Source organism: Lissotriton helveticus, chromosome 2_1 (assembly GCF_964261635.1).
Source record: "Lissotriton helveticus chromosome 2_1, aLisHel1.1, whole genome shotgun sequence".
Taxonomy (NCBI): Eukaryota; Metazoa; Chordata; class Amphibia; order Caudata; family Salamandridae; genus Lissotriton; species Lissotriton helveticus.
In genome coordinates, this window is record NC_136059.1 from 792,560,049 (window position 1) to 792,586,330 (window position 26,282).

The 26,282-nt window shown below is 45.7% G+C and overlaps 1 protein-coding gene across 2 annotated transcripts in view; it reads left to right on the forward strand.

The window, feature by feature from the left end:
- Positions 1–26,282, forward strand: part of TRIM36 (tripartite motif containing 36) — a 538,470-nt gene that overhangs the window by 264,333 nt on the left and 247,855 nt on the right. For both annotated transcript variants that reach the window (XM_078675525.1, XM_078675526.1), the window contains exon 2: positions 15,377–15,623. In XM_078675525.1, coding sequence (XP_078531651.1) covers positions 15,377–15,623 — 247 coding nt within the window. The remainder of the gene's footprint in view (positions 1–15,376; positions 15,624–26,282) is intronic.

Consider the following 26,282-nt stretch of genomic DNA (forward strand, 5'->3'; position numbering starts at 1 on the left):
AGGGTATGCTCAGACATGAGTCCCTTGCTCATTGCACCATGAGGATTCAAGCAAGCCGGGCCGAAGACGGCTGTAATGCCAGAAACCGGTCCCCGGAAGCTTGTTTCCTTTCCAGTGAAGAATTGGCTTGGTAGTTTGGTCTGCCCTGTTCCCATGATGCACTGGGCCAGGGACAGACTAATTTGCATATAGCCAGGTTCTGAACTGGGATGGTGCAGTGAGCTAAAAAACGGTGATGGATCAAGCCCTGATCTGTTGACTGGGTAGGAGTGTTCTGATTAACTCAGATACTCTGTCCATCACCACCCCCTTTTTGTAATCATATCCTGAATGCAGCATGTCTCAAAGAGACTGCGCTAGCTCTGCCTAAGCGAGTCCTAAAAATGTCAGAAAATGTGTAAAGTGATCTGCAAATAAACAAACTGAACCCATGATATGAGTTTGGCCAGGAGGGCTTCAGTAGATTTATCTTGGAGCAAATTAACATAATATATTATCGTCATCTTCAAGAACCCCTAAGGGGCAGCCTCATCCCATACAAAGCTGTACATGTTTTATTAACCCCTTCCAATGTCATGACGAGCTCAGCTCGTCATGCAGCACAGTGCTCCTGTGCTCATGACGAGCTGAGCTCGTCATGACCACACCCATTTTTATTGCTGTCCAGCACAGCAGGGGAATCGCTCTAGCAGCGATGCGGTTAAAACGGTGAGTGACTGTTTTACGCTTGTCATACTGAATGCTAACTTTTGGTAAGAAGTACTTTAATTTCTACTTTTAACTAACCGTAGCCTCTTCATTTTTGTACTTTTGAACAAAAATTTGCCTATCTCTGTTCTTTCTATTTGTTTTTTCACCCAACCTGAAAAGGTTAATTTTAGGTCGGGCCTACCAGACAGTACATTGTCCGGTGGGCTTATCAAGAAAATACAGGTGCTAGTTTCTATCCTGTCACTCTCATTTGCCTTCTTCTTATTCGATTTTTTTTGTTAGACTTGCGTTTGTCCATGCCATAAAGCACCGCCTCTGTAGTAATGTTTTCTACTTTTTTCTTTTTAATCACTCCATGAGAGAGCATGTGATTTCCTGCTCTCTCACTCGTGCTTTTATCCCCCACGCTCTCTGTCCATGTGCTTTTCTCCCGCCACCCACACTTTCCTTGCTCTCCTGCCCTTGTACTTCTGTTCCCCGCTATTTACGTTGCTCTTTCACCGTGTGCTTCCGCCCCCACTCTGCATGTTGTGCTCCTTCTCCCATATTCTCTCCCACTAGTTGCTTCTCTCCACCTGCCATGTTGTTTCACCCCTCCCCACTTCTGCATCAATTCATCCATTATTATTACTTTTTTTTTAATAGCAATTCAAGGTTTGTTTTAAAATAGCATTTTTGCGCTACTTTAAAAAAAAGTGCCAATCCATCTCGGATCTGTAAATAAAAAGACAAAACCGTGCCCTTTGTAGGTGTATGCTTACGTGTTAAACCCTTGACCCTGTTCCAGGCAGGTCGCTCCCCACGCCGCACAGCACCACCTGTGTGCCCGTGTCCCTACTGCTGATCGCTGCTGCTGCCGCGAGTTCGAGGCCCTCCTCCACCCGCAGGCTGCCACCTGCGCCTCATCCCTGGTGGCCCAGTGGTGGGCCGTGAGTATCTGCCTGCTCGCTCTGCCCTCTACAAGGGAACCTCAGCCAAATTCTAGAAACGACTACAACGTATACAGAATGTCTCTGCACGCCTCATCCTCAACATCCTCTGCCCCAGCCACATCACAGCTCACCTGAAAGACCTGCACTGGCTCCCTGTCAACAAGAGGATGACCTTCAAGCTCCTCACCCAAGCTCACACAGCACTCCACAACGCCGGACCAGCGTACCTCAACGAACGACCCACCTTCTACGTCCCGAACTGCTAGCTTCGCTCCGCTGACCTCGCCACCGTCCCCCACATCCGACGAGTGACCGCCGGTGGCAGATCACTCTCCCACCTCGTCACTAAGACGTGGAACACCCTCTCCATCCGCCTGCGACAGACCCAGGACCTGCTGACCTTCAGAAGACTTCTCAAGACCTGGCTGTTTGAGCAGTTGCAGCACCCCCCCCCCCATTCCCCCTCCCAGCGCCTTGAGACCCTCACAGGTGAGTAGTGCACTCTACAAATGGATTGATTGATTGATTGACTGATTAAATGCATATGCTTGACTACAAAGTTATGCAACAGTCTCGCCCTTAGGTCTTTTGTTTCGCCCTGATGCGCATCCTCCACAATGCTGTTTAACATGGCTAAAAACATTACAAAACCAATAGATCTCATAGGTGAGACGGCTTTGCCAATGCTTGTTTTCTCCTGTAAGTTTCTCTAGAAAACAATGTTGTTCGTACTAGCTGACTTCTGACATTCAGTTGTGCTGACTCCAAGCTCTTCAGCTTATTGTAAGGATTTCCATACGAACCAAGATGTCAATCTAGAGAGAGAATCTTTATTGTGATATTTTTTTTACATTCAAGCTGAGGAAATTTTGCAGAGTTAAAATAGAAAGACGCCCGGATTCTGCCTTTAACTCTTCTCGCTTATTCGCACTGTACATTCCAAACAACAGTTCTTCCAAAAGGACTTCATGTTTTTGTTGTAGGTCAAACATGGCTTTGTGTCTTTTCAGATTCATGTCCCCATCAAGGTGATGTGCGGGATGTATAACCGCACGTTGCTCTACATACCTCTGTAAGCATTGGTCTGGGTCGCAGAATTTGACATGGCCTTTGTGGCTTTTCAGATGCATGGCCCCATCAAGAAGATGTGCGGGATGGATAACCGTATGTTCTGTAGTAGGGGATCTCTGTGTATAGTCATAATCTAGTGAATAGTCCCGCCCATGTGCGTGGACCCCGGAGCAATCAAAAATAATCTCTTAAGTTGTCAAAAATTGCAGAACTGCATCGACACTTAAGAGAGAATTTAAAGACAGATAATGCAGCCTATATCCACAGGCTACACTGTCCAGTACTTCAACTAGAAATTCCACCAAAATCCACAATCAGCACAGCCTGTCCAGGTTTTTCTACATAGAAAAACTTGCTTTTACCAGCAAAACCCTCAGGAATGATAGAGAGGAAGAAGTGGACAGACAAGCCCCATAGACTGCCATTATGTGGCTCCGAACAGGATACTGTGCCTTTAAGAGAACTTTCCAGAAGTCTCACAGTATCCCAGAATGCACTGCAGGTCCCTTTTACTTTCAGTTCTTTTTCCGGCTTCTGCAAGCAGGACCCTGGAGCATTGAGCTCTCCCTTTTCAAGGGTTTAATTGGTGATTTTTCACTTTTTTCAAGTTTTTGGAGTGCTTTTTTTAAGTACTTTGGTGTTTCTTCCTTGTGTTTGTCTTGGTGCACTCTTTATTTGCCAATATGCCTGCATTATTTGACAAATGCCCAGAGTGCTCGAGGAAGAAGGCCAAGTCGGACCCACATGAGGTGTGCATCATCTGCCTACCCTCATCTCATGTCCCAGAGGAGTGTGACATCTGCCAGGGCTACTCTAGCAGAACCCTGAGAGATAGGTTGAAGATCAGGCTCCAAGGCCTGGAAGACAGAAGACTGAAGGCTCAAGGTGGGTCTGGAAGGGCTTCCTCTGCCCATGCTGAGGCCTCTGGGGGGCTCCCCAGGGGCAGGAAGACCAGCAAGCGTCCTCATTCTCCGTCGGCGTCGATTGCACCGACTACGGCGTCAAGAGGGATGACTGCAGTCTGTTCCCCGTCTCCCCAGGGCTCTGGGTTGAAGCGGCGTCGACGCTCGGCGTCGAGGGAACTGAATAGACCGCCGTCGAGATCACCGGAGACGATTTCGTCGTCGAGTAATCGACGTCGAGAGGTGGTCCGGCATAGGCGCTCGCCGTCGAAGCGACACCGCCGTTCGCCGTCGGCGAAGAGAAGGAGGTAGTCGTCGAGGGGATCCTCGACGTCGAGGAGGACGTCAAAGTCACACAGGCGTTCGGCGTCGAGGAGACGCTCGCCGTCAAGACGAAGATCGCCATCGAGGCGAAGGTCGCCGTCGAGGCGAAGGCGTTCGACGTAGAGGAGGAGACGCTCGCCGTCGGGTCCACGTTCTTCGACGCCGAAAAGGCGCAGAAGGAGTTCTTGCGCCAGAAGTCAGTCAAGCAGGCGGCAGGTGCCGATGGATTCTCCAACGCCCCAGCCTAGGACAGAAGGCCAAGTCAAGTCAAAAAGCACTTTATTCGATTAATTAAAAATCATAAAAGTATACTATACATAAAAACATCATACAGAGAAATTATTTAGTGTACATTTAAAATTCAGTAGCAATACATATGGACCGACACTTAGTTCACAGAATTACACAATTTGCAACAATATTTCATAGTTCATTTAAAAAAATATAATGATCCGGAACCTGGAAGTTAGTTTGTACTATCAAGTGTAGGGTAAACATTTACCATAACCCCAACTGTGCTCATCTGGAGTCTCTTCCGTCTGGCACGGATTGATGCAATCAAAAAATTAGCTACACAGAACATCACCAGATGATTTTCCATTAACTGAAGAAACAGTAATGCAGGTTTCAACTGTAAAAACCCCATTTCCCTTAACAGTGGCTTAATATATTTTTCCCTGCCTTCCAGGAAGAAAGGACAGAAAAATACAAAATGTATCAGATCCTGATCAGAGAAATTGTCGCATTCACATGGGACATTGTCCATTGGGGTGCACCACTTATCATAAATACCCAGCAGAAAATGTGCCTGATTAAATCTGAATTTTGTTAACAGCCACCGGTGGTAGGGTCGTGTAACAATAGTCAGATATGGTTGTACTGACATTGAGGTAATCAGCATAAAGTGTGACCTTACTGTAGGTTTAGTAATTTCAGTCATCTCTCTTTCCATTTCTCGGATCTTTATAAAATTTAGTTTTACCCAGTTGATATCTTCTTTGTTAAAATTTTCCGGGTTTAAAAATAATTCTGGTCGTCCCAGGAGTACTGCAGTTGTTTTAATAAATGCCAACCATTTAATGTCAGCCACTCTGTCCCGCCCCAAACAATCAATAATAATCTTATGGTTCAATGTAAGTTTGGGGTTGAGCCAAGCTCTAATCCATAATAAGAGCGGCGCCATGTTTAACATATCTGCAATATATCCCATTCCTAACTCCACATGGACCGCAAAAGATGATGTGGATTGGGGGAGGCGTCGAGGCGAAGGCGTTCGACGTCGAGGAGGAGACGCTCGCCGTCGGGTCCACGTTCTTCGACGCCGAAAAGGCGCAGAAGGAGTTCTTGCGCCAGGAGTCAGTCAAGCAGGCGGCAGGTGCCGATGGATTCTCCAACGCCCCAGCCTAGGACCGAAGGCAGATCACCGGGCTCGGTGTATTCTGAAGTGTTTACGCCTTCTAGGCCGAAGTCGGTTACGCCGCCTCCATTGCCCAGGGGGCCACCGCCGCGGGCTCCCACCCCGCCTCCACTTCCACCTTATCCTCAACCTCAACCTCCGCTTCTGGCTGACAGGCCTCCTTCGGTTCCTCCGAGGACGGCTTCTTCGCTGCCTCGATTCCCGATGCCCCCTAAGGGGACCCCTCGGCCGAGGGCCCCTGCCGGGCCAAAGTCGCCCACTCCGATGAAGCCGGCTGAGCGCCCGAAGCCAAAGAGATCGTGATCTCGCTCCGGGTGGAGGGGGAGATCGCGGAGTCGTCACAGGTCCTCAACGAGATCTAGACGGCGTCACAGGAGGTGACGGTCACGGTCCCGCACGGATTCTTCCAGGACCAGAACCTACTCACCGACTTTGTCGGAATCCCCGGGAACGAGAGTATCGCCGATGGACGACATCAGCACATTCCAGGATGTTCTCCTGAGGGGTGCAGCAAAATTGGGTATCACGGAGACTGTACCTATTCCCACGACATCCGTGATTTTCGAGACACTGCATAAAAAACACCTGTCTCGACCTTTGCTGCCTCTAGTGCCGGGGCTGGTAGAGCCTGCAGAGGAGTTGTTTCTCACCCCTGCGGTGACGAAGGCCGATCCCTCCTGGCTCCTTAAGAAGTACAGGGCCCCGGATTCTGACCCGGCCTTTCTTCGGATGGATCCTACTCCGGATTCTGTCATAGGGACGGCGGCTAGGAAGCAACATGCCACCTCCCCGTCTTCTACTGTACCTCCTAATAAGGAGAGCTGATGGATCGACTCGGCAGGCAGAAAGGTCTGTGGGACGGCCTTCTACTGCGATGAAGGCGGCCAGTGCTGCGGCTTTACGGCGGTACGATCATGCCCTATGGGAGTCCCTACAGCAATTCGCTGAGTTCCTTCCCCGGGAGAAGGAGGACTTTCAAGAGATCCTGAAGGAGGGGATGCTGGTGTGGAACCAGCTCATCTGCGCGGCTGTGGATACGTCTCTTCTGGCTGTACACGGGTACTGTCATGGTGTCAACCAGCGGCGCCACACGTGGCTTCGGCTTACGTCACTCAAGCCGGAAGCTCAGCAGCGGGTGGCCAATCTGCCTTTCTCGGGTGAAACCCTGTTTGGCATGCATGCGGATGACGAAATGGCCCGCATGAAGCCGAAGGCTGAGACCCTGACGGCGGTCGGGTTGGAAAAGCCCAAGGAGAAGAAGACCTACTGCCCATTCCAGAGATGGTTTGGGGCGCAGGGCAGAGGGCGTGGACAGACTTCGGGACAGAAGCAGCAACAGCAGCAGCAGTTCCGGAAGCCCTTCCAGAAGCGCCAGAAGGGTAGAGGCGGCCAGCAGTCCGCAGCAGCGAACATAGGCCCAGCTGGGTCTCGACCCTGAGCGGTTACTTCCCCTACATCCGTTACCTGCTCCGGTGGGGGGAAGCGTTCAATTTTTTTCTGGCAGAGTGGAGAAAAATGACTCAGGACAAGTGGGTGCTGAATATTGTTTGCAATGCATACAGTCTTCGGTTCACCAGCCCTCCTCCATCAATTCCACCGGTCAGCTCGCAGTCACAGCTGCGCGAGCTCCAGGCGGAGGCCGATATTCTGTTAAGGAAAAGGGCGATAGAAGACGTTCCTCTGTCTCAAAGAGGAAGGGGTCTGTACTCCCGGTTCTTTCTGGTTCGCAAGAAGGACAAGAACGAGTTCAGGCCCATTCTGGATTTGCCGCAAGCAAACAAGTGGATTCGCAGAGAGAAGTTTTGCATGCTGTCGTTGCATCAGATTTATCCTCAGCTGCAACAGGGAGACCGGCTATGTGCTATAGACCTACAGGATGCGTACTTCCATGTGCCCATTGCACACAAACACAGGAAGTTCCTGCGATTCCAAGTCGGCGCCAATCATTATCAATACACAGTACTGCCATTCGGGCTGAAGCCTGCGCCCAGAACATTCTCGTAGTGCATGGCGGTGGTAGCGGCACACCTGAGGAAGAACAAGGTGTTTGTCTACCCGTACCTGGACGATTGGTTGATCAAGGCCTCCTCCTTCTCGGAAGCTCAAGCGCACTTCCAGAAGACGTGTGTTCTCTTGAACAAGTTGGGGTTGCACATCAACATGTCCAAGTCTGTCCCGACTCCGGTCCAGTGCATACAGTACTTGGGAGCCTCCATCAATACGCTGTCAGCAAGCGTGTCTCCTTCGGAGGAGAGACGATTATCACTCCTTCGGAAGGCTCAGGCTCTTATGACCACTCCATCTACAACAGTGAGGACAGTGTCTTCTCTACTGGGGTCGATGGCCTCTTGTATCTTCCTCACGCCACACGCAAGGCTGCACATGAGACCATTGCAGGAGTGCTTTGAGAAACAGTGGCATCCGAGGAAAGGATCTTGGGACGACAGGCTACGACTGTCTCTGCATGCTCTTCAGTCTCTGAAGTGGTGGTGTTCAGCGGAGAATCTCCTCAGAGGGGTTCCCTTCCACAAGGACATTCCCACACAGACTATCGTGACGGATGCGTCTCTCCACGGCTGGGGGGCGCACTCCGGAGACTTACAGATTCAAGGGACGTGGTCCCCGACGGAGTCCACATACCACATTAATTTCCTGGAACTCAGAGCTGTTCACTTCGCACTGAAGGCCTTTCATCCGTCCTTCCGGATCAACTCTCTGCTTGTTCAGACGGACAATACGACCACGATGTATTACCTCAACAAGCAGGGGGTGGGGGTCGAGATCGCGCACTCTGTCGCAGGAGGCGCAGGCGATCTGGCACTGGCTTCTAGCCAGAGGACTGACGATAACGGCTACCCATCTACCAGGTGTGCAGAATGTTCAGGCCGACGCACTGAGCAGACTGATTCAGGAAAACCATGAATGGGTCATAAACGACGAAGTACTAGGAGAAGTCTTCGCAAGGTGGGGGACTACAGACGTAGATCTGTTCGCCACCGCCGAAAACAGCAAATGCCGAGACTTCGCCTCCAGGTACTACCAGCTAGGGACGCTGGGGAATGCGTTATGGATGAACTGGTCGAACAGCTTTCTGTACGCTTTTCCACCCATTCCCCTGATTCCGGCGGTGCTCATCAAGCTGTCCCAGTCCAGGGCGCGGATGATCCTGATTGCTCCGGAATGGCCCAGGCAGTGGTGGTTCACGGATCTGCTTCACTGGTCTCTCCTTCCTCACATACGGCTGCCGTGCAGGCCGGACCTTCTCACGAAGTTCGGGGGGCAGATGGTGCACCCCAACCTCTCGTCTTTGAGTTTGGCGGCATGGCTCCTGAGATAATGCAATATGGCCATTTGAATCTATCAGAAGATTGTATGGACATACTGAAGGAGGCTAAGCGACCTTCCACTAGGACTTCCTATGCTTACAAGTGGAAGAGGTTTTGCATCTGGTGCAAGTCCAAGAACAATGACCCAACGACGTGTAAGGAAGATGTCATCCTTCCGTATCTTCTACATCTGGCGCAGTCTGGCCTTAATGTCCATTCCATTAAGGTTCATCTCGCTGCGCTGACTGCCTACAGGAAATGCCCTTCATAGACTTCCTTCTTCCAGATCCCTGTGATCAAAGATTTTTTGGAAGGCTTGAAGAAAGTGTTCCCTCCTGTCCGGCTTCCTTCGCCTTCATGGGAATTGAATGTGGTGCTGTCCAGATTGGTGAAGGAGCCCTTTGAACCTATTCATAAGGCTTCGTTGCAGCACCTGTCCTGGAAGGCGGCGTTCCTCGTGGCTATTACATCGGCCCGCAGGGTGAGTGAAATTCAGGCGTTGTGTTGTCAAGAACCTTATACTGTATTTCATGCTGCTAAGGTTGTTATGCGTACTCACCCTAAATTTCTTCCAAAGGTTATATCTGATTTTCATGTTAACGAGACCATAACTTTACCTACGTTTTTTCAGAATCCTTCCTCTCCAGCGGAAAGGTCCCTGCATTCCCTGGATGTTAGGAGGGTGTTGAAATTTTATCTGGATAAAACCAAGGATATTCGTAGGTCAGACCAATTGTTTATCAATTATGAATCAGTCAGGACGGGTCTTGCTACCTCTAAACAGTCCATCTCGAGGTGGATTGTGTCCTGTATACAATTGTGTTACCAAAAGGCTAATAAGACCTTAGGGGGTAAACCTAAGGCTCATTCCACCAGGGGCAAAGCTGCCACGACTGCTTTGCTCCGTAATGTTCCAATTGCAGAAATCTGCAAGGCGGCCACTTGGAAGTCGGTCCATACCTTTGCTAAGCATTACTGCCTGGACTCTGATGCCAGGGCAGACGCTCAGGTTGGGCAGGCTTCGCTGCGAAATCTGTTCGCACAGTAGTGGTGTTATTTCTCTTTTCTCCACCGCCGCTTTGGTGTGGGGATGGGCTTTCCATTCTATTCACTAGATTATGACTATACACAGAGATCCCCTACTACAGAAGGAGTAGTTTCTGTCCTGTAACTCCAGTTCTGTAGTAGGGGTATCTCTGTTATAGTCATAAGCGCCCGCCCTCCTCCTCGTTGGAGAGAGATATTCGTGTAAGAAATGCTACAGGTCTGGCGTGTTACGCCTTCAAAAAGAACTGAAAGTAAACGGGACCTGCAGTGCATTCTGGGATACTGTGAGACTTCTGGAAAGTTCTCTTAACAGTATCCTGTTCTGAGCCACATAATGGCAGCCTTTGGGGCTTGTCTGTCCACTTCTTCCTCTCTATCATTCCAGAGGGTTTTGCTGTTAAAGGCAAGGTTTTTCTCTTGGAAAACCCTGGACAGGCTGTGCTGTTTGTGGATTTTGGTGGAATTTCTAGTTGAAGTACTGGACAGTGCAGCCTGTGGATATAGGCTGCATTATCTGTCTTTAAATTCTCTCTTAAGTGTCGATGCAGTTCTGCAATGTTTGACAATTTAAGAGATTATTTTTGATTGCTCCGGGGTCCACGCACATGGGTGGGACTATTCACTAGATTATGACTACAACAGATATACCCCTACTACAGAACTGGAGTTACAGGACAGAAACTACTCCTTGCTCTACATACCTATGTAAGCATTGGTCTGGGTCGCAGATTTTGACATGATGGTCCGTGTTTGCTAAACCTCTACATAGCCCAATTATATAGTCCGGGCCAGGGTTTCATTCTGATATAATTCGTTCTAATTTTCACTCAGGGTGTCATTAGATCTCAATAGAAAAATAACTTAACTAGGAAAAAGAAGTATGCAAAGTTAATTACCAGCAATTCTGACATTAATTCAATTCCCATCCACCATCCTTGACTAAGCATAAGCAACAAGATAACAAAAATGAATGGCCAGTTTCCTAAATAACTAAAAATCATTGCAGAAGATGTTACTAGAGCGGATGACTTTGTAACTGACGAACCAGGTCCGACTAGTCACATGGGCCAACATCCTGTTATTCTGGGCAAGTTACTTAATCAGCTGTGCAGAAAAAAATGTGTGATGTAATTTGCTTCTCATGTAAAGCGCTTATTTGTTCTTGTGTCAAGTTGGCCTTATGTAAAACTGCAAAAAATAAACCAAATGCCAGAAGATAGGCTAGTGCATGCAAGAGTTGCATGGATGGCTTGTGCGTGTACTACTTCTGTTTCCTGTTCTCACCACTAGATTGCAGTTTTCAAACCAGTTGGTAAGATGAGGTTTTAGGAAAATAGAATATTGAAGTACACCTGGTGGACAACAAATTTGTGTCAAATGGCAAACAAACCATAATCTCCATTTTGTTGTCCTGAGTAGCTCAGTGCCGTTAGTTTTTATGGGTAGCTTTAAAAATAAAAATATTTTAACTGAAGTAAATTAATAAGAAATAGGATTTACTGATGGAATTTTGGAGTGAGTGGGGGAAGGATTATTTAACTGCCCTTTGCCTTGTTGTGTGCCTCTTCCCTACTACAGTGCTGCTTCTTCCTCCTTATTCGACCAATAAGGGCTATCCAATTCTGGTTTCCTTTGATATTGTACCCTGCTTCTCTGCTCCATTGTATCCTGTCCCTGCCCTCCAACAGTGTCTCAACTTTCCCTCCACCAATTCATTTCACTCTAGTCTTATTCTTTCTCCTCACTCGAGTCTGTCCCCTAGTTTTTATACTTCATCCTTGCTTCTTAGGGCCCCATTGGTTATTCTGCCTCTCTGGAATTTTCCCTGGGGGCTGCGAGCTCAGTGGGCTGCCATGATCCAACCAACAATATTGGTACCAACCATAAAACTCTATGTTGCATCCTGCTGTGTAGGGTTCGTTTGATCATTTATACTGAGGCTAATTTTGATATTCACTCTGCTGCTTCCCTTTTCCTACTGCCTACCTACAGTATCTTTTGACTCTTCCTTTTTCCAGGCCAGCGTCAACCCCTCGGCCTCCTCCAACAATCCTGGGTATTATCATGGAACCCATATTGAAGAATGCAACCCCACGCATATTCATTAAAAACTGTTGTCATTATTTTCATTGCAAATGTATGGTTTGTAACTTTTTGCATCATGTAGAGCTAGTTCGAAAAAACATATACTGAGCTGTTGAAAAATATGACCGAGTAGCTAATTAACAAAATGACAGAGTGGCTGATTTACTGTCATGATTCAAAGAGGTGAGCAACCCAGTTACACCCTTGAGGGCTTGGGTAATTTAAATGAAAAGGTAAGGAGGCCTTCAAGGGATATATTTCAGGAAAACAATCACTTATTTAATGTCACTTGTGGAGAAGTTAATTCACCAAATGTGTAAATCATATAATCAAAATTTAAATCACATTGAAACATATAAACATATAAACAACAAAACACAAAGGTGTATATAAAAAGAATTTTATCAAAAAGTTCATTAAATCAGCAATAAATCAAAGAAAGCAGGTAAGGAAATGCTGGTGAAAATGACGTAATAGTACAAAAATCAATACCACAGCAAAACCTAAAAAGAACATCTATCTCAGAAACAACGTGAATCAAACACTGTAGAGATAAGATGCAAGTCGACGTTTCGGTCTCTTTACAATAAGTTTATCGAGACCATCCTCAGGACTGATGTCATTAGAACACTGCTGTGAGCTGTGCTGTAATCTGTAACATAAATGTTGACAGTTACAAATCTAACGTAATTAAAAACGAATTACTTCATACACCCATGTGACATGACTAACTACAAAGAAACATACCCTATTTGAACTAAACATGACTTACTATGTCAACAAACTGACTATAACAAAACAGACCTAGTTGACAAATGAACAGACACTTAATACAAGATACAAGACAACAACCTTATAACTGCATTGTCAAGTTTGACTAGAAGACAAGTGAATTCATCTGAATTTATGTCATTTAGCAACAGCCGGTTGTTTGAAAGCAATCCAGTCAGTTATGCAGATATTGTTAGAGCCCATCACACATTGAGAGCGCGAAATCATAACAGCAAAGATGCTAATGATGAAGTCAGAAAAGGCAGGCAATTGCTCAAAAAAAATTTTTTAGTATGAAACATACATAAGTCGAAACTGAATTTTGCGCCAAAGTTGTATTATTATCATAACTTCAAAATGCCCAACAAAAATAACCTGTACATGTGGGGCCACACAATTATATACAATATAGTTAGAAATGATGTCAATGTTTCACAAACATACCCAATGGACTGAGATATCACAGTGTTGGTCTCAGAAGAGGTTATGTGGCTTTACTCGGGTGGAGGCCTGCATGAGGAATGACGTGCTTAGTATGTATTTCGTGATAACAGGGTGTAAATGATAGAATTAAGTAAAAAATGGGTACCTATATATAGAGCATGACCGTCGCCCAGGCTAGAGCGCTGAGAATGTAGTGGTCAGTCAGTTAAAGCTGGCTGAAGGCAAGACAATGCGTAAAATAAATACGCCCTGTGGCATAGCTACCTTTTCAGTTGAAACAGATATCCAACTGGTAGCATCAACCAGCTAGGTCACTTTTTTGCATAGAGAGCTGAAAAGCCAATAAATAACAAAGAGTCAGCTTCGTGGTTATAGCTTCAAGCAACAGAGCGCTATGTCAATAAAGCCTAGCTAGCGTATCCGGCTTACCTGCAGTATGAAACGCGGTCAAACTTAATTTGACTAGAAACACGGGAAGAGCCGAGTGGAAGGCGGAATACCGACCTCCCTCTTTAAGGCATCGTTTGGAAAGCGACAAAGGACTTAGCGCATGTCTGTTAGACCATTTTACGCATTGTCTTCAACTTTACGTTCTGCTAAATGGGCTTTCATGTTTATTTTCTGCAGACTACGTGTTCGTGGACACAGATATTGCGCAAAAGGAAAAGTTTAGATTTCTGCTTTTTACATCACGGAGGTTAGTGTAAACTAGTTGATGATTTATTTGCAACTGCCCCAGTAGTATATTTGAAACTTACATTCTTTTTATATTTAAATTCGTAGCATCCATTTCGGTGCGCCTTCAGCCAGCTTTAACTGACTGACCACTACATTCTCAGCGCTCTAGCCTGGGCGACGGTCATGCTCTATATATAGGTACCCATTTTTTACTTAATTCTATCATTTACACCCTGTTATCACGAAATACATACTAAGCACGTCATTCCTCATGCAGGCCTCCACCCGAGTAAAGCCACATAACCTCTTCTGAGACCAACACTGTGATATCTCAGTCCATTGGGTATGTTTGTGAAACATTGACATCATTTCTAACTATATTGTATATAATTGTGTGGCCCCACATGTACAGGTTATTTTTGTTGGGCATTTTGAAGTTATGATAATAATACAACTTTGGCGCAAAATTCAGTTTCGACTTATGTATGTTTCATACTAAAAAATTTTTTTTGAGCAATTGCCTGCCTTTTCTGACTTCATCATTAGCATCTTTGCTGTTATGATTTCGCGCTCTCAATGTGTGATGGGCTCTAACAATATCTGCATAACTGACTGGATTGCTTTCAAACAACCGGCTGTTGCTAAATGACATAAATTCAGATGAATTCACTTGTCTTCTAGTCAAACTTGACAATGCAGTTATAAGGTTGTTGTCTTGTATCTTGTATTAAGTGTCTGTTCATTTGTCAACTAGGTCTGTTTTGTTATAGTCAGTTTGTTGACATAGTAAGTCATGTTTAGTTCAAATAGGGTATGTTTCTTTGTAGTTAGTCATGTCACATGGGTGTATGAAGTAATTCGTTTTTAATTACGTTAGATTTGTAACTGTCAACATTTATGTTACAGATTACAGCACAGCTCACAGCAGTGTTCTAATGACATCAGTCCTGAGGATGGTCTCGATAAACTTATTGTAAAGAGACCGAAACGTCGACTTGCATCTTATCTCTACAGTGTTTGATTCACGTTGTTTCTGAGATAGATGTTCTTTTTAGGTTTTGCTGTGGTATTGATTTTTGTACTATTACGTCATTTTCACCAGCATTTCCTTACCTGCTTTCTTTGATTTATTGCTGATTTAATGAACTTTTTGATAAAATTCTTTTTATATACACCTTTGTGTTTTGTTGTTTATATGTTTATATGTTTCAATGTGATTTAAATTTTGATTATATGATTTACACATTTGGTGAATTAACTTCTCCACAAGTGACATTAAATAAGTGACTGATTTACTGTCAGTCAGTCAGTCAAAGCACGCTTTATTCGATTTAAAAAAAAACCCATAAAAAGCACATACAATACATATGCATTAAAATCACTTTTTATAATTTATACAAAAGCAGGGCAAGCCAAAATTTGACTAAGCTACATCGTGTCTGACACTATCTTTAAAAAATACCTTATTTACAATAAAATGTTCAGTGGTACTCGTTTGTTTCTAGTACGAAAAGCTTCTGCTGATTTACTGTTATTTACACTTTTTGTAGTGTCCTGCCTTCCACAACATCATGTGTAAATGTCGCAATTTGCCGTTTTATTCTGACCGTATTTTGTTTTTTATTTGATAAGGTGTTTATTCCCTGCTTGTGTTTCTTGTCCTTTCAGGTGACGATTAAAAATATTGAACGGGAGTTAATTTGTCCCGCCTGCAAGGAGTTATTCACCCATCCACTTATTCTTCCATGTCAGCACAGCGTCTGTCACAAATGTGTAAAAGAACTTCTCTTCCTGAATTATGACGACTCCTTTACTGATGTGTGTTCAGAAGCATCAAGCCCAGGAAGTCCTCGCATTAGGCTCCTTTCACCCAGTATCGAAAGAATTGACAGGATCGACAGGCTTCTTAGATCCAGTAAGTATTAGCATTTTAATTCATATCACACTACGTAAAGCTAAATAGAAATGTTTGTATTTTACTGCTCGCATTATGGAGCACAATTTGTCTCCCAACGTGTAGCCAGTCACAGCAGATCATAACATGCAGCGAATTGAAAAGTGTCCTGAAAGGGTTCTTGGGAAACCCTTTGCTTTGTAGGTTGCTTCGTCTAGGCGTCAGCAGTGATCCATGCCCCCTATCCAGGCAGCTACTGAGGGGTGCCCTATCAGAGCACCAGCATCTGAAGTGGACTAGCGTAGGCAAAAGAAAGTCCATTCCTGTCAGTATACAGCTGCTTCGAGGACCCCCAACTCCTCCATGATCTTCCAAATTCCGGATTTTGCCGAGGGCCTATTAGCCTTCCCAGTACTGTAGACCATTTATCTTGGCTAGCTTGCCAGTGTTCCTAAATTGTTGAGTATAACTGGATGACGTGGAGGAAAGTCCCAAGTGCTCCCTTTCATCACAGATGGCAAGGTGTTCATCTTCCAGAATCTGTCAGCAGTAAAATAGCATAGTGCGGACATACTCGGTGCTGGTGTCAGAGTGCTGTACAGCAAATAAGACAGACTAGAGATGGTCTCCAAATCTGATGGGTAACATCTCTGTATATAAATACATACTTAAAATGTACAATTAGTGGAACTTAAACATATTTCACTGACTTAACACAAGCAGGTTTCCCAGCTCTGTATGTCATATGAATAAATGTCAATGCATGTACAATTCAGAATAGGTGATACCTCTGTACAACGTTGGTACTTATGTTTATGGCTCCCAGTTTTCAATTTGTATTGATATATAGATATGCAGACATGAAACAGTATATTCTCCAGTCCATCTTTTTTCCAAAAAATGAAAAGGCAGAAATGGGCTGTCTTTTGATTGTCTCTAAACTGTCTAAATTAAGTGCCAAATTAACAGGTGTGCATTGCCAGCAGACAAAGCGAGAGAAAAAGATTAGATTTCCTAATAAAGCCTCAAAAGCTGCAGATGTTCATATAAAGTTGTGCAATGTAGCTTATGTTTTCAGGTTTTATCGGAAGAGGCTTGTTAACACTCTAAAAGTATACAGACATCAAAGTATGACTGCACATTTAAATATATTAGTTGTAGCTCAATATATTTTCACATCAATAATTAGATAATGTAAACGGTAATAAGATATGAAAGCAAGCATTGACAAGCATTTTGGATCTCTTGGCTGCGCATATGCATTTTGCCATTGCTGTGCAGCTCAACAAAATATTTTTTCCTATACAGCATCGGTAAAAAATAAAAGGAGCATGATGACACATACTTGTCTTGATACAGTGGCAGTCCAGCATTATGTATTGTATTGTATTGTAATTGCATTTATATAGTGCTTATACCCCTGACGAGGCGTCAAAGTGCTTTTTCGGCGAGTAGCACGCTACTCCGGGACCCAAAGAGGATTAGTGTTGAATTAGTATAGTGAAACATGCAAGTACATTTTAAGTGGTGGATAGGTTAGTCAGTTATTTGGATTTGGAATGATAGCAGAAGGATAGAGGAGGAAAAAGGTTTGTATTTATATAGCGCTTGTTACCCCTGATGGGGTGTTGACGCACGCTATTCAGGAAGCCCATAAAGGAGTAGTGGTGAAGTAATATGGTGAAATATGAAGTAATTTCAATGGTGGATATTAGTCATTTATTTGGAGTGAGAAGGATAGCGGAGGGATAAAAGGGGAAGAAAGGTTTGCATTCATATAGCACTTGTTACCCCTGATGGGTGTTGAAACGTGTTTCTGGCAAGTAGCACGCCACTCCGGAACCCATAAAGGATTAGTGGTGAATTAGTATAGCTGAATATGGAATTTGAGAAGTGAACAGGTTAGTCTGTTAATTTTGATTGAAAATGATAGTGGAGGGATAAAAGAGTGAAAGGTGTTTTTTTTGTTATTAGCAGTAGGAGGAGGCTTTTGGATGAGTAAAAAGGAGTTTTGGAGGGGAGGAGTCATTTCATTGAGAGAAGTATAGGCTGAGAAATAGGGTAGTGCATTTGAAATGCTAAATTAGAAGAAAGTGAGAAATATATAGATCCATAAGTACCATAAGTTTGTGGATTGTGTGGGCTGGGTATTGTAAATGGGTTAATGGGCAGCATTTCTGGCCCTGGCCAGTCTCGAACAGGCAACTGCCCTTGTACTCTCCGCCGTTAGCCTCAACGCCCGGGCTGAGACGCCCTAACCCTGGCCTTTTATAGCGCTAGTAATTAGGTGACCCCCTTCAGCCAATGGGAACCCTAGCCCTAACACTATCCAATCACAACACTAGCCCTAAAATTTAGAACCAATAGGAGACCAGGACATTACAGCCAATCTTAGCCCTAGTCCAAGCACCCGATCAGTTCAAAAACCCTGTCCCTACGTCCAATAGAGGCCCTAGCCCTACCAGTAGTCCCAAGTCCAAGCAACCAGTGCCACAGGAAGCCCTAGTCCCTACTTCCAATAGAAAGCCTAACCCTACTCTTAGTCCCACAACTAGTCCAGCAATCAATCACATCAGAAGCCCTAGTCCCTACTTCCAATAGAAATCCTAACCCTAACCCTAGTCCCAACCCTACATTGATTGAATCACAGACCCAGAAACCAATCAGAACCCTCAAATAACCAACCCATGAGGACACTAACCCTAATCCAATAGAAACACCAGATACAACCACCAATCAGTGTACACATGTACCAACCACTAGCAGACCATATAAGGTCCTCGGGACCTCAGACAAGGTTTGCCTGTCAGGGAGTTGGAAGTTGCTTCTCCTGTTCAGAATCTCCTAGGAGACCGGCTCAATCTACACTTTAGAGTTCTGCAGGTAAAGGCCTCACTAACTTGAGGCCTTTACAATACTGTTTTAATAGAACTTTATCCCCTCTCCTGGCCAAAAAACGAAGTGCACAGTCTCTAATAAACACAGTTTAAACAGCTCACAGAAGCACCCTCTGATGTAGAATATCCCTGTTGCTGGGGGTGGTGGGGCTGGGTTCACTAACTTGTGAACACAAAATGGTGGCTGGGGTGCACTGTTTTGACATACATGTCTTCGCACAGAGCAAAGGAGAAATTTGGAGGGAAAATTGAATTGTCACCAGAAATGAGAGGGATAAACTACAGAGTTTGGACTGCAAATCCCACAATTCAACACGTTAAATGGAAGCAATCATGGGCAGGGAAAACCACAAGTTTAAAACACAAAACAGGTGATAAAATATGCAGTCACAGGCAGGTTAAAACTACAATTGTAAACTGTAACAACCACAGGCAAAGACCGCAGAAGGCTCGAGGTATAGTCTGTGGTACGCTGCTGTCAAGTAGTGCTGGGGCATGGTCAGATAATGTGCGCAGCAAATGTCGAGTGTCTGTGGTCCAGGTAGCAACATGACCAGAAACAAGCCAAAAATCCAGCGTGGACCTGGCTTTATTGTGCGAAGAGATACAGGTGCCCTCTCTAGTGTCTGGATGGCAACTTTGCCATATATCTATCAGTCCTTTTTTTTTGGATAGAGAAAATTTGTGTTGGTTGGCCCTAGGATGCAGTTGGCGGGAGGAGCTCACACAGTTCAAGGAGTCAAGGGCTGTAGATTGCGACTCATGTCACTCCATACCACTGGAGTCAAGCTATCCTAGCTGATATGGGGTGAAACCACGAAACCGGTCCTGGGATGCTTGTTACTAGTCCAGGGAGGACCTGGCCTGGCAGTTCGGGCTGTACTGTTCCCAGTGGGCACAGGATCAAGACTGATTTGCATATGGCTGGGTTCAAACTGGAATGGCAGGGTGAACAAAACAAAACCAATGGATTTAGGCTCAGATCTCTGTACTGGGGCGAATGTATGCCATTGTTCTGCATTCTGTCCATCAATTGTGCTTTTTGCAGTGGTAACCAGAGTGCCTCCTAAGATGACGTAGCTACCCTCTGGATCCAGTAGTGTACGAGAGGTTATCCAGCCGGCATCACATCTGACCAAGATTGCTACCCCTCTAGCCTAATTAGAATATGACGCTGAGTGTACCTCACCTCAGTGTCTGTTGTGGAGTTTGGGGTCAGCAACGCTTCTGAGGTGCGTTTCTTGTAAGAAACAGTTGTCAATCTCATGTCTGATTAGCTAGGGGTGCACTAGTCTAGCTTTTCTATGGTCCTTCAGTTCTCTAATGTTCCATGTTTGGAACTTTACCTCCGACATGTATCCGTACCCGTAGTGTGCAGGTATGTGTCCTGCCGTACTCTTTGAGTCGGCCGGCAGGTCCATGAGGTGTGTGAAAACTATAATGTGATGTGTGCTTCGAACTGCATGTCCTGCCTTTTCGCTCTTATGTGTGTTCTGCAGCAAAAAACTGTAAAAACCTACCCCGACCCACTTCATTAACTCCTAAACCCCCCAACTAGGTTGTGGTACCCATCCCTCCCCCCTCCCCTTGTTGACCCGGAATAAACAAACATAGTGAACCATGGGAGTTCTCCCAGTGGGGGCCTGGGTTGCCGGCATACAGCCCTACCTTATGGCACGGTGGCCGGGCTGTATTACAGGTTCGGGGATTCACAGAGTATGTAGAAATTCACATAGTCTAGTTGCACATGCATTCTTTGTCCGAATGGGCATAACTCCATGTGCAGAATTGGCTAATCGTTGTTGCTGAGTCCCGGTTCAGATCCAGCTTGCTGAGGTGAGCGGGGGGACTGTGTGTGGCTAATTTTAATGCTGATGTAGCGTTGGTAAAGAAGTGGGATTACTCGCCATGTGAGATTCTCAGTTTTGCGTGGTACAGCATTGGATACTGGATTTTGGTCTGCTGTAGGATGCGTTTGGTAGGCACAAATTCTTTTCGGGCAGCTTGAACCAGTGACGTAAAGTCAGGGAAAATTAGATATTGTTGCCTTGTGGTTTATGGGACTTTGGTCTCTAGCCGCTTTTAGCACCGAGTCACCGTCACGATAATTTAACAAGCAAGCAGAGTCCGAGCCGTGTCCGCAGGGATCACCTGCAGCTGCACCTACTTGGCACATTGGAACCCACCACGGCCCCCGATGTCGTCAGAGCAGGCCTCAATGGCGCCACTGCCTTTCTCCCTCAGCTCTAGGGGTCAGTCAGTGGAATTACTGCATGTTAGCTTGTTTCTGTTTGGCAGCCAACAAATCTCTACTCCCAGTCTTGCTCGGGTAGTAGACAGCTCCCGCTTTGCTCCCGATTGCCCCACAGCATGCAGAATTATTTAGGACTGTGGGCCCATCCAGCAGAGCCCATTTAGCATCCGATCATCTTGGCGCATGGCAAAGCCACGCCCCAGGCCCAGAGTTAGTGGCAAACCCTGTCAGCACCCGCAGTATTAGTATAAGGAAAGATGTCCCATACGAGTGCCTAACAATTCTTATTTTGTAAGCTAGTCTGACCTACCACTTCTCCGCAGCATATTGCTCGCAGCCCAGTCGGTTTGAAGCGTTTTAAAAAGACCATTAAGAACATGTTGGGAACTACCAGAGAACCGCTGGAGGAAGTGGGATCTTCTAGACCATTTGCCTACAAAGAAATTTCACATACTGGAGTTCAGTTTGATCTTTTGTTTGGGAATCTTGTTCGCTGCACACTCACCCTTGTCAACAAGGGGGTGGATATGAAATTAAGCTGCCCGTAAATGATGCAGACTGTCATTAGCCATTAAGGCTAGCCAAAAGCTGACACAATGATGCAACCAGAATGCAATGATATCTGGATACCAGGAGGGCCCAGAGGTGTTTGTGCCAAACTCAATTTGCCCTTGAACGTTAGAGGATAAGTGGTGTGTGCCATAGAAGGTAATGCAGGTTTCTGACGTGCCCTACCGGGTAAACACCTGTGTCATTCAGGAACCACGGAAGAACTTTACTGTGAGACAATCCTCGACCTTTTGCACACTAATGTGAAAGACTTGTGAAAGAGGAAAATGGTTTGCATCCTTCCTCTGTGACAGATCCCAAATGATCAAAATTGCCAACAGTCTTTCGTCTCCTGTGGCGGTAGGTCAGGGTGTTCCTCAAGGCTCTATACTTGCACCCACATTGTTCAATCTCTACTTAGAACCACTGGGAAACCTCCTAAGCAAATCCGGGATTCACTATCATCTCTATGCAGACGACACTCAACTCTACCTCAAGGTTGCCTCCACTCATGATCTCTCCTTCCTAAGCTCTACTCTGGACTCCATCCAAAACTGGATGTCAACTCATCAACTGATTCTGAATCCCTCCAAAACTGAATTCCTCCTCTTCTCCTCCTCACTCTCTCCCCCCCCGGTTCAATCATGGATGGATCAGATGAATCTACTGAACAATAAACCCATCATTGTCGACAGCGCAAAATCCCTTGGAGTTATACTAGACAAAAAACTCAGTCTACCTCCTCACATCAATTCTATTGCAAAATCTGCCCGTTACCAACTGCGCCTTCTTTGGGGAATCCGACGCTTCTTCCCGGAGCAGGACCTTATAACCCTGGTGCAATCGCTGGTCCTCTCCAGACTAGACTACTGCAACTCTCTTCTTACTGGCCTCCCCAAATCTCACCTGTCCCCACTTAAGTCTGTTTTCCATTCAGCAGTTCGCTTCATTTATGGGGCCAAAAGAAGCGATCACATCACACCGATGTTATCCACCCTTCGCTGGCTTCCCTTCGAGGCCAGAGCTATCTACAAGACCGCTTGTATCACCCACAAAGCCTTACACTCCTCTTCTCCTCGCTACCTGGCGAATAAACTGAAACTCTCTGGAGGCTCTAGACCCTCACGCAATGCGGAGAAGCTTCTACTAGAACCTCCCACTTTCAAGAAGGAGAGAACAATGGCCCAATCCTTTTCAGGCAACGCAGTGAGAATCTGGAACTCCCTTCCGCCTCAGCTCCGGACCTCCGCCTCCTCCCAGGCCTTCAAAAGGGACCTCAAAGTTCTCCTCCTCCAGAGACACCTCCAAAAGTAATTCACGTCCTCTTGTTATGTGGAGGAAGACTTTCCACGACCATGGAAGTGCCTTCCCAGGGTACTCCTGGGGTTGGAGTGTATGCCTCTTTGGAGTATTCTCCATTTACTTGTGTTTGGTGCCCTTGTGTAACATGCACACACCACTTTGCCCTTGTAACACACGGTTTGCTACCTCTCACATGATTTTACCTTTGATTCTGGCACAAGTGCCTCCTTGTCTTACATAACACTTGTTCTTGTGCCCGAATGCCTAGCACCTTTTGCAGTATTATACCTCAAATGATACTTTGTTTTCTCTTGTAACTGCACACTTGTCACTTTTTCCTCCTGTGCACCTTTTACTACCTCATGTATTTTTGGCTGCTCACAATTTTTATTATTCTGTTTGTTCACAATTGTCACTTTTACCGTTACTACCTCATGTATTTTTGGTTGCTCACAATTTTTACTACCTCATGTATTCTGTTTGCTCACAATTGTCACTATTACCTTTACTACCTCATATATTGTTGGTTGCTCACAATTTTTATTACCTCATGTATTTTGTTTGATCACTAATGTCTCTATTACCTTATGAAACGTAACGTATGCTTTTGTATTGTTTCTCATTATGTTTCATTTCTGTTCCTTTTGTGAAGCGCTCTGACACCTTCGGGTAAAGTCCGCGCTATATAAAAATGCATAAATAAATAAAATACTCTTTGGCAGGGGTAAGGCATGCCCTTGATATGAGACCTAAGTATTTAGAAGAGAGTGGAGATAGTCTTGAATATGTTTCCCCATCTCTCTTGCCAACCCCAGATTGACACACATCTGTGCACGTTATAGGCACAGCGTATAGTTTGTCTGTGAAGAATAGATCGTGTCAGACATGTGCTTCAAGACAGAGGTTTACAAGATGTTGGACCTGGAAGTGATTGAGTGTTCCCACAGTTCATGGGTCAGTCTTGAGGTCTTGGTGCCCAGCCTAACTCCAACTCTCCCATTTATCCTGCAAGAGGTGCGACTGCAGCTGTGACTTTTTCCCTGAGTGTTCTGTAGCTGCAAGTGATGACTTGAGGTACCTGCAGCTATATTTGACAGTGACCTGAGATACCTAGAAGTACGAGAAACACCACCTGCAATGTGCTGACTCTGCTGATGTGTTGATGTCAGTGCAGACTACACATATCAACAGAGTCCCCAGGTATATCTAAGGCTGCTCTTGAGCTGCATACCAGTGCACAGAGAATCCAAAGAAGGAAGGGCGACACAGCAACGTACTGAAGAACCCTGGACACATATTCATCCTATCCTATCATTACTACCCAGGTAAAACTGGTAACTTTGCTCACTCATTGAGCTAAAGTGGTTTGGCAAAGTACCATATCTTTAAGGACTCAGTGCTAGGGCATTTTTAAAGACTGACTTCTAGGTAGCAGAACCAGGGACGCTGCTCACTCAGTCTAAAGTGAGCATGCACCTTCACTTTAACCCTGATAAGTTTCCATGGAGAAATACTCATAGTGCATGTATAGAACTCTAAGACTTTATTTGTGTGTGCATTATTGTGATTTGGAGTGTATTAACATGCTTCTCTTTTTCACAGAAAAAAGCCCTGGGCTGGGCAATAATTATTTCGTTGCAAAACTGTTGTGTTCTGAGTCACTGCCCCCAAACTGCCACCCTTAGAAGCCTTTGACCTCTCACCTCACTACTACAGAGGATCAAGTGCTGAAGGGGTCTACTATGTGTTCAGGTTGTAGGTAGATCATAGTAGTTCAGGTTCTGGGACTGTAGAGGTAAAAGCCCCTACATTTCCATGGTTAGGGATTAGTCACCCTGCTTGCCTCTTAAACTTGAATGGGTTCTGACAGCTTCTGTTTTAGGCCGTACCTCTGTGTTTTCTATTTGATCACCAGTTTTTCAGCAGTCTGCTGCTCTACAACATGGAATGTTTTTCCAGTTGTAAGGTTAAGTCCGACTGTTGAACAAACAAATGTTAACTAGAATGTCCATTAAGAGGGTTTTAATGAACTATGCCACCGTCTACAGATGATTGATAGGAACTATACAACCAGTAAATGATTGAGCTATTTCAAGCTGTTTCCATATGTAACTAAAGCATTGGTTATGGCAGGTGTAACCCTTCTTTAAGGATGTTTTCCATCATTATTCAATTCATAGGAACACTACCTCCTTCCTGAAGTGTTGGAATCTGGAAGCGTATGTTTTTCGGTTCTTTCTTCTTCAATAAACTGATAAACCTATTGTAATTGTTCTATATTATGGGTCCCTTTGAAGCATTTTGCTAGCCTAAAATAAGTGTATTTTTACTCTGTGCGGTTGTATGGCTATAAAAACCTTTTCATCTACTGTTGTTGTTTTGAAAAGAAGCAAACAAAATGGGTTTGGACAGCATTTGTGATCTTTGTTTTTAAACCCTTTTTTGATTTCCAAGTAGTTCTCTTACAATTTTATTTTTTAACATATCATCTGTAATAGATTATTAGTTATAGATTCCTTACCTTAGAATTACCCCCATGCATCAGACTGGATCCGGAGAATTTGTCCTCAGCAGTACCCCTGCTTGTCCGTAGGTGTCTTTGGTCAACTCAGTGTCCGTCGTCATGATCGCTGGGATGACGTTGCGGTATATACTTAGACGCCACCCCTGACTGCTGACGTCAGTTCTTTTTTTTCTGCCAGCCAGTGCAAATCCGGTGAGAGCCTTACCTTAGTCATTTTTTGACTAATGACTTATTATCGACATCTTTTTCGAAGTCTTGCGACTCCTGGTGCACGAGGGATGCAATTCGTCGACCGGCTTTCAAGCCTTGTGACTCCTGTCACAAGCTGATGTCAGTCACCAATCCGCACCTCGTGTTACTTTGGTGCCTGGAGCGCGACCACGACCCGAAGTCGTGCTCCGACTGCCGGGCCACGAACCCAAAGTCTTTGCAGGAGCCGTCCCGAAATCTCTTGGAGACCCAGCAGTTGGCTTCGCACCGTTTGAGGTCTCGGTCGAGGGGAAGGTCGCGGGACCAATCGTGGAGCCACCGCCACCACCATTAGTCACCGAAGTCTTCTGAATTGGCTAAGTTGAAGCACAAAAAGAAGGCCAAGAAGCATCGTCCCCCTTCGTCTTGTCCTCGTCAGTCGGCCGACGCGACGCGTGACACCGAGGGTCGTCGGCCACCGTCTCTGCCCTCGGAGCCTGCTGGGACAGTTCAGCGCTTCCCTCCCTTTCTGGAAGTGTCCCCTGCCCAGCTTTGTGAATTTTATGAAGCCCGCGGACTCGGATGGTGGCTCTAGGCCTTCGATGCCGGCGGCTTCGGCCGCTGCGCTGCAGGGGCCCCTAAGGATCCAGGCCTGAATCCGGAACAGCACTGATTGACCTCACGGTACCTTTCCCATTGCCGATTCATCTCGCAACGCCTCCTCCGTCTCTGACGCCGAATGCGCCCCCAGCCAGTGTCAACTACAGCCCTCCTATCCACGTGGACACAGAGCCGGAATGACATTGACCGACACCAGTACACTTTTCTACCGGTGTACTTCCCTGACGTTCCCTATCGCCCTGAGTGGCAGCCAGAGGAGGGTTAAAAGGACTGGGATGGGTCTGTTGACCCTCTTGCAGACCAGCTTGAAGAGCCGGACTGGAGAGAGGAGTTGGGCGGTACCA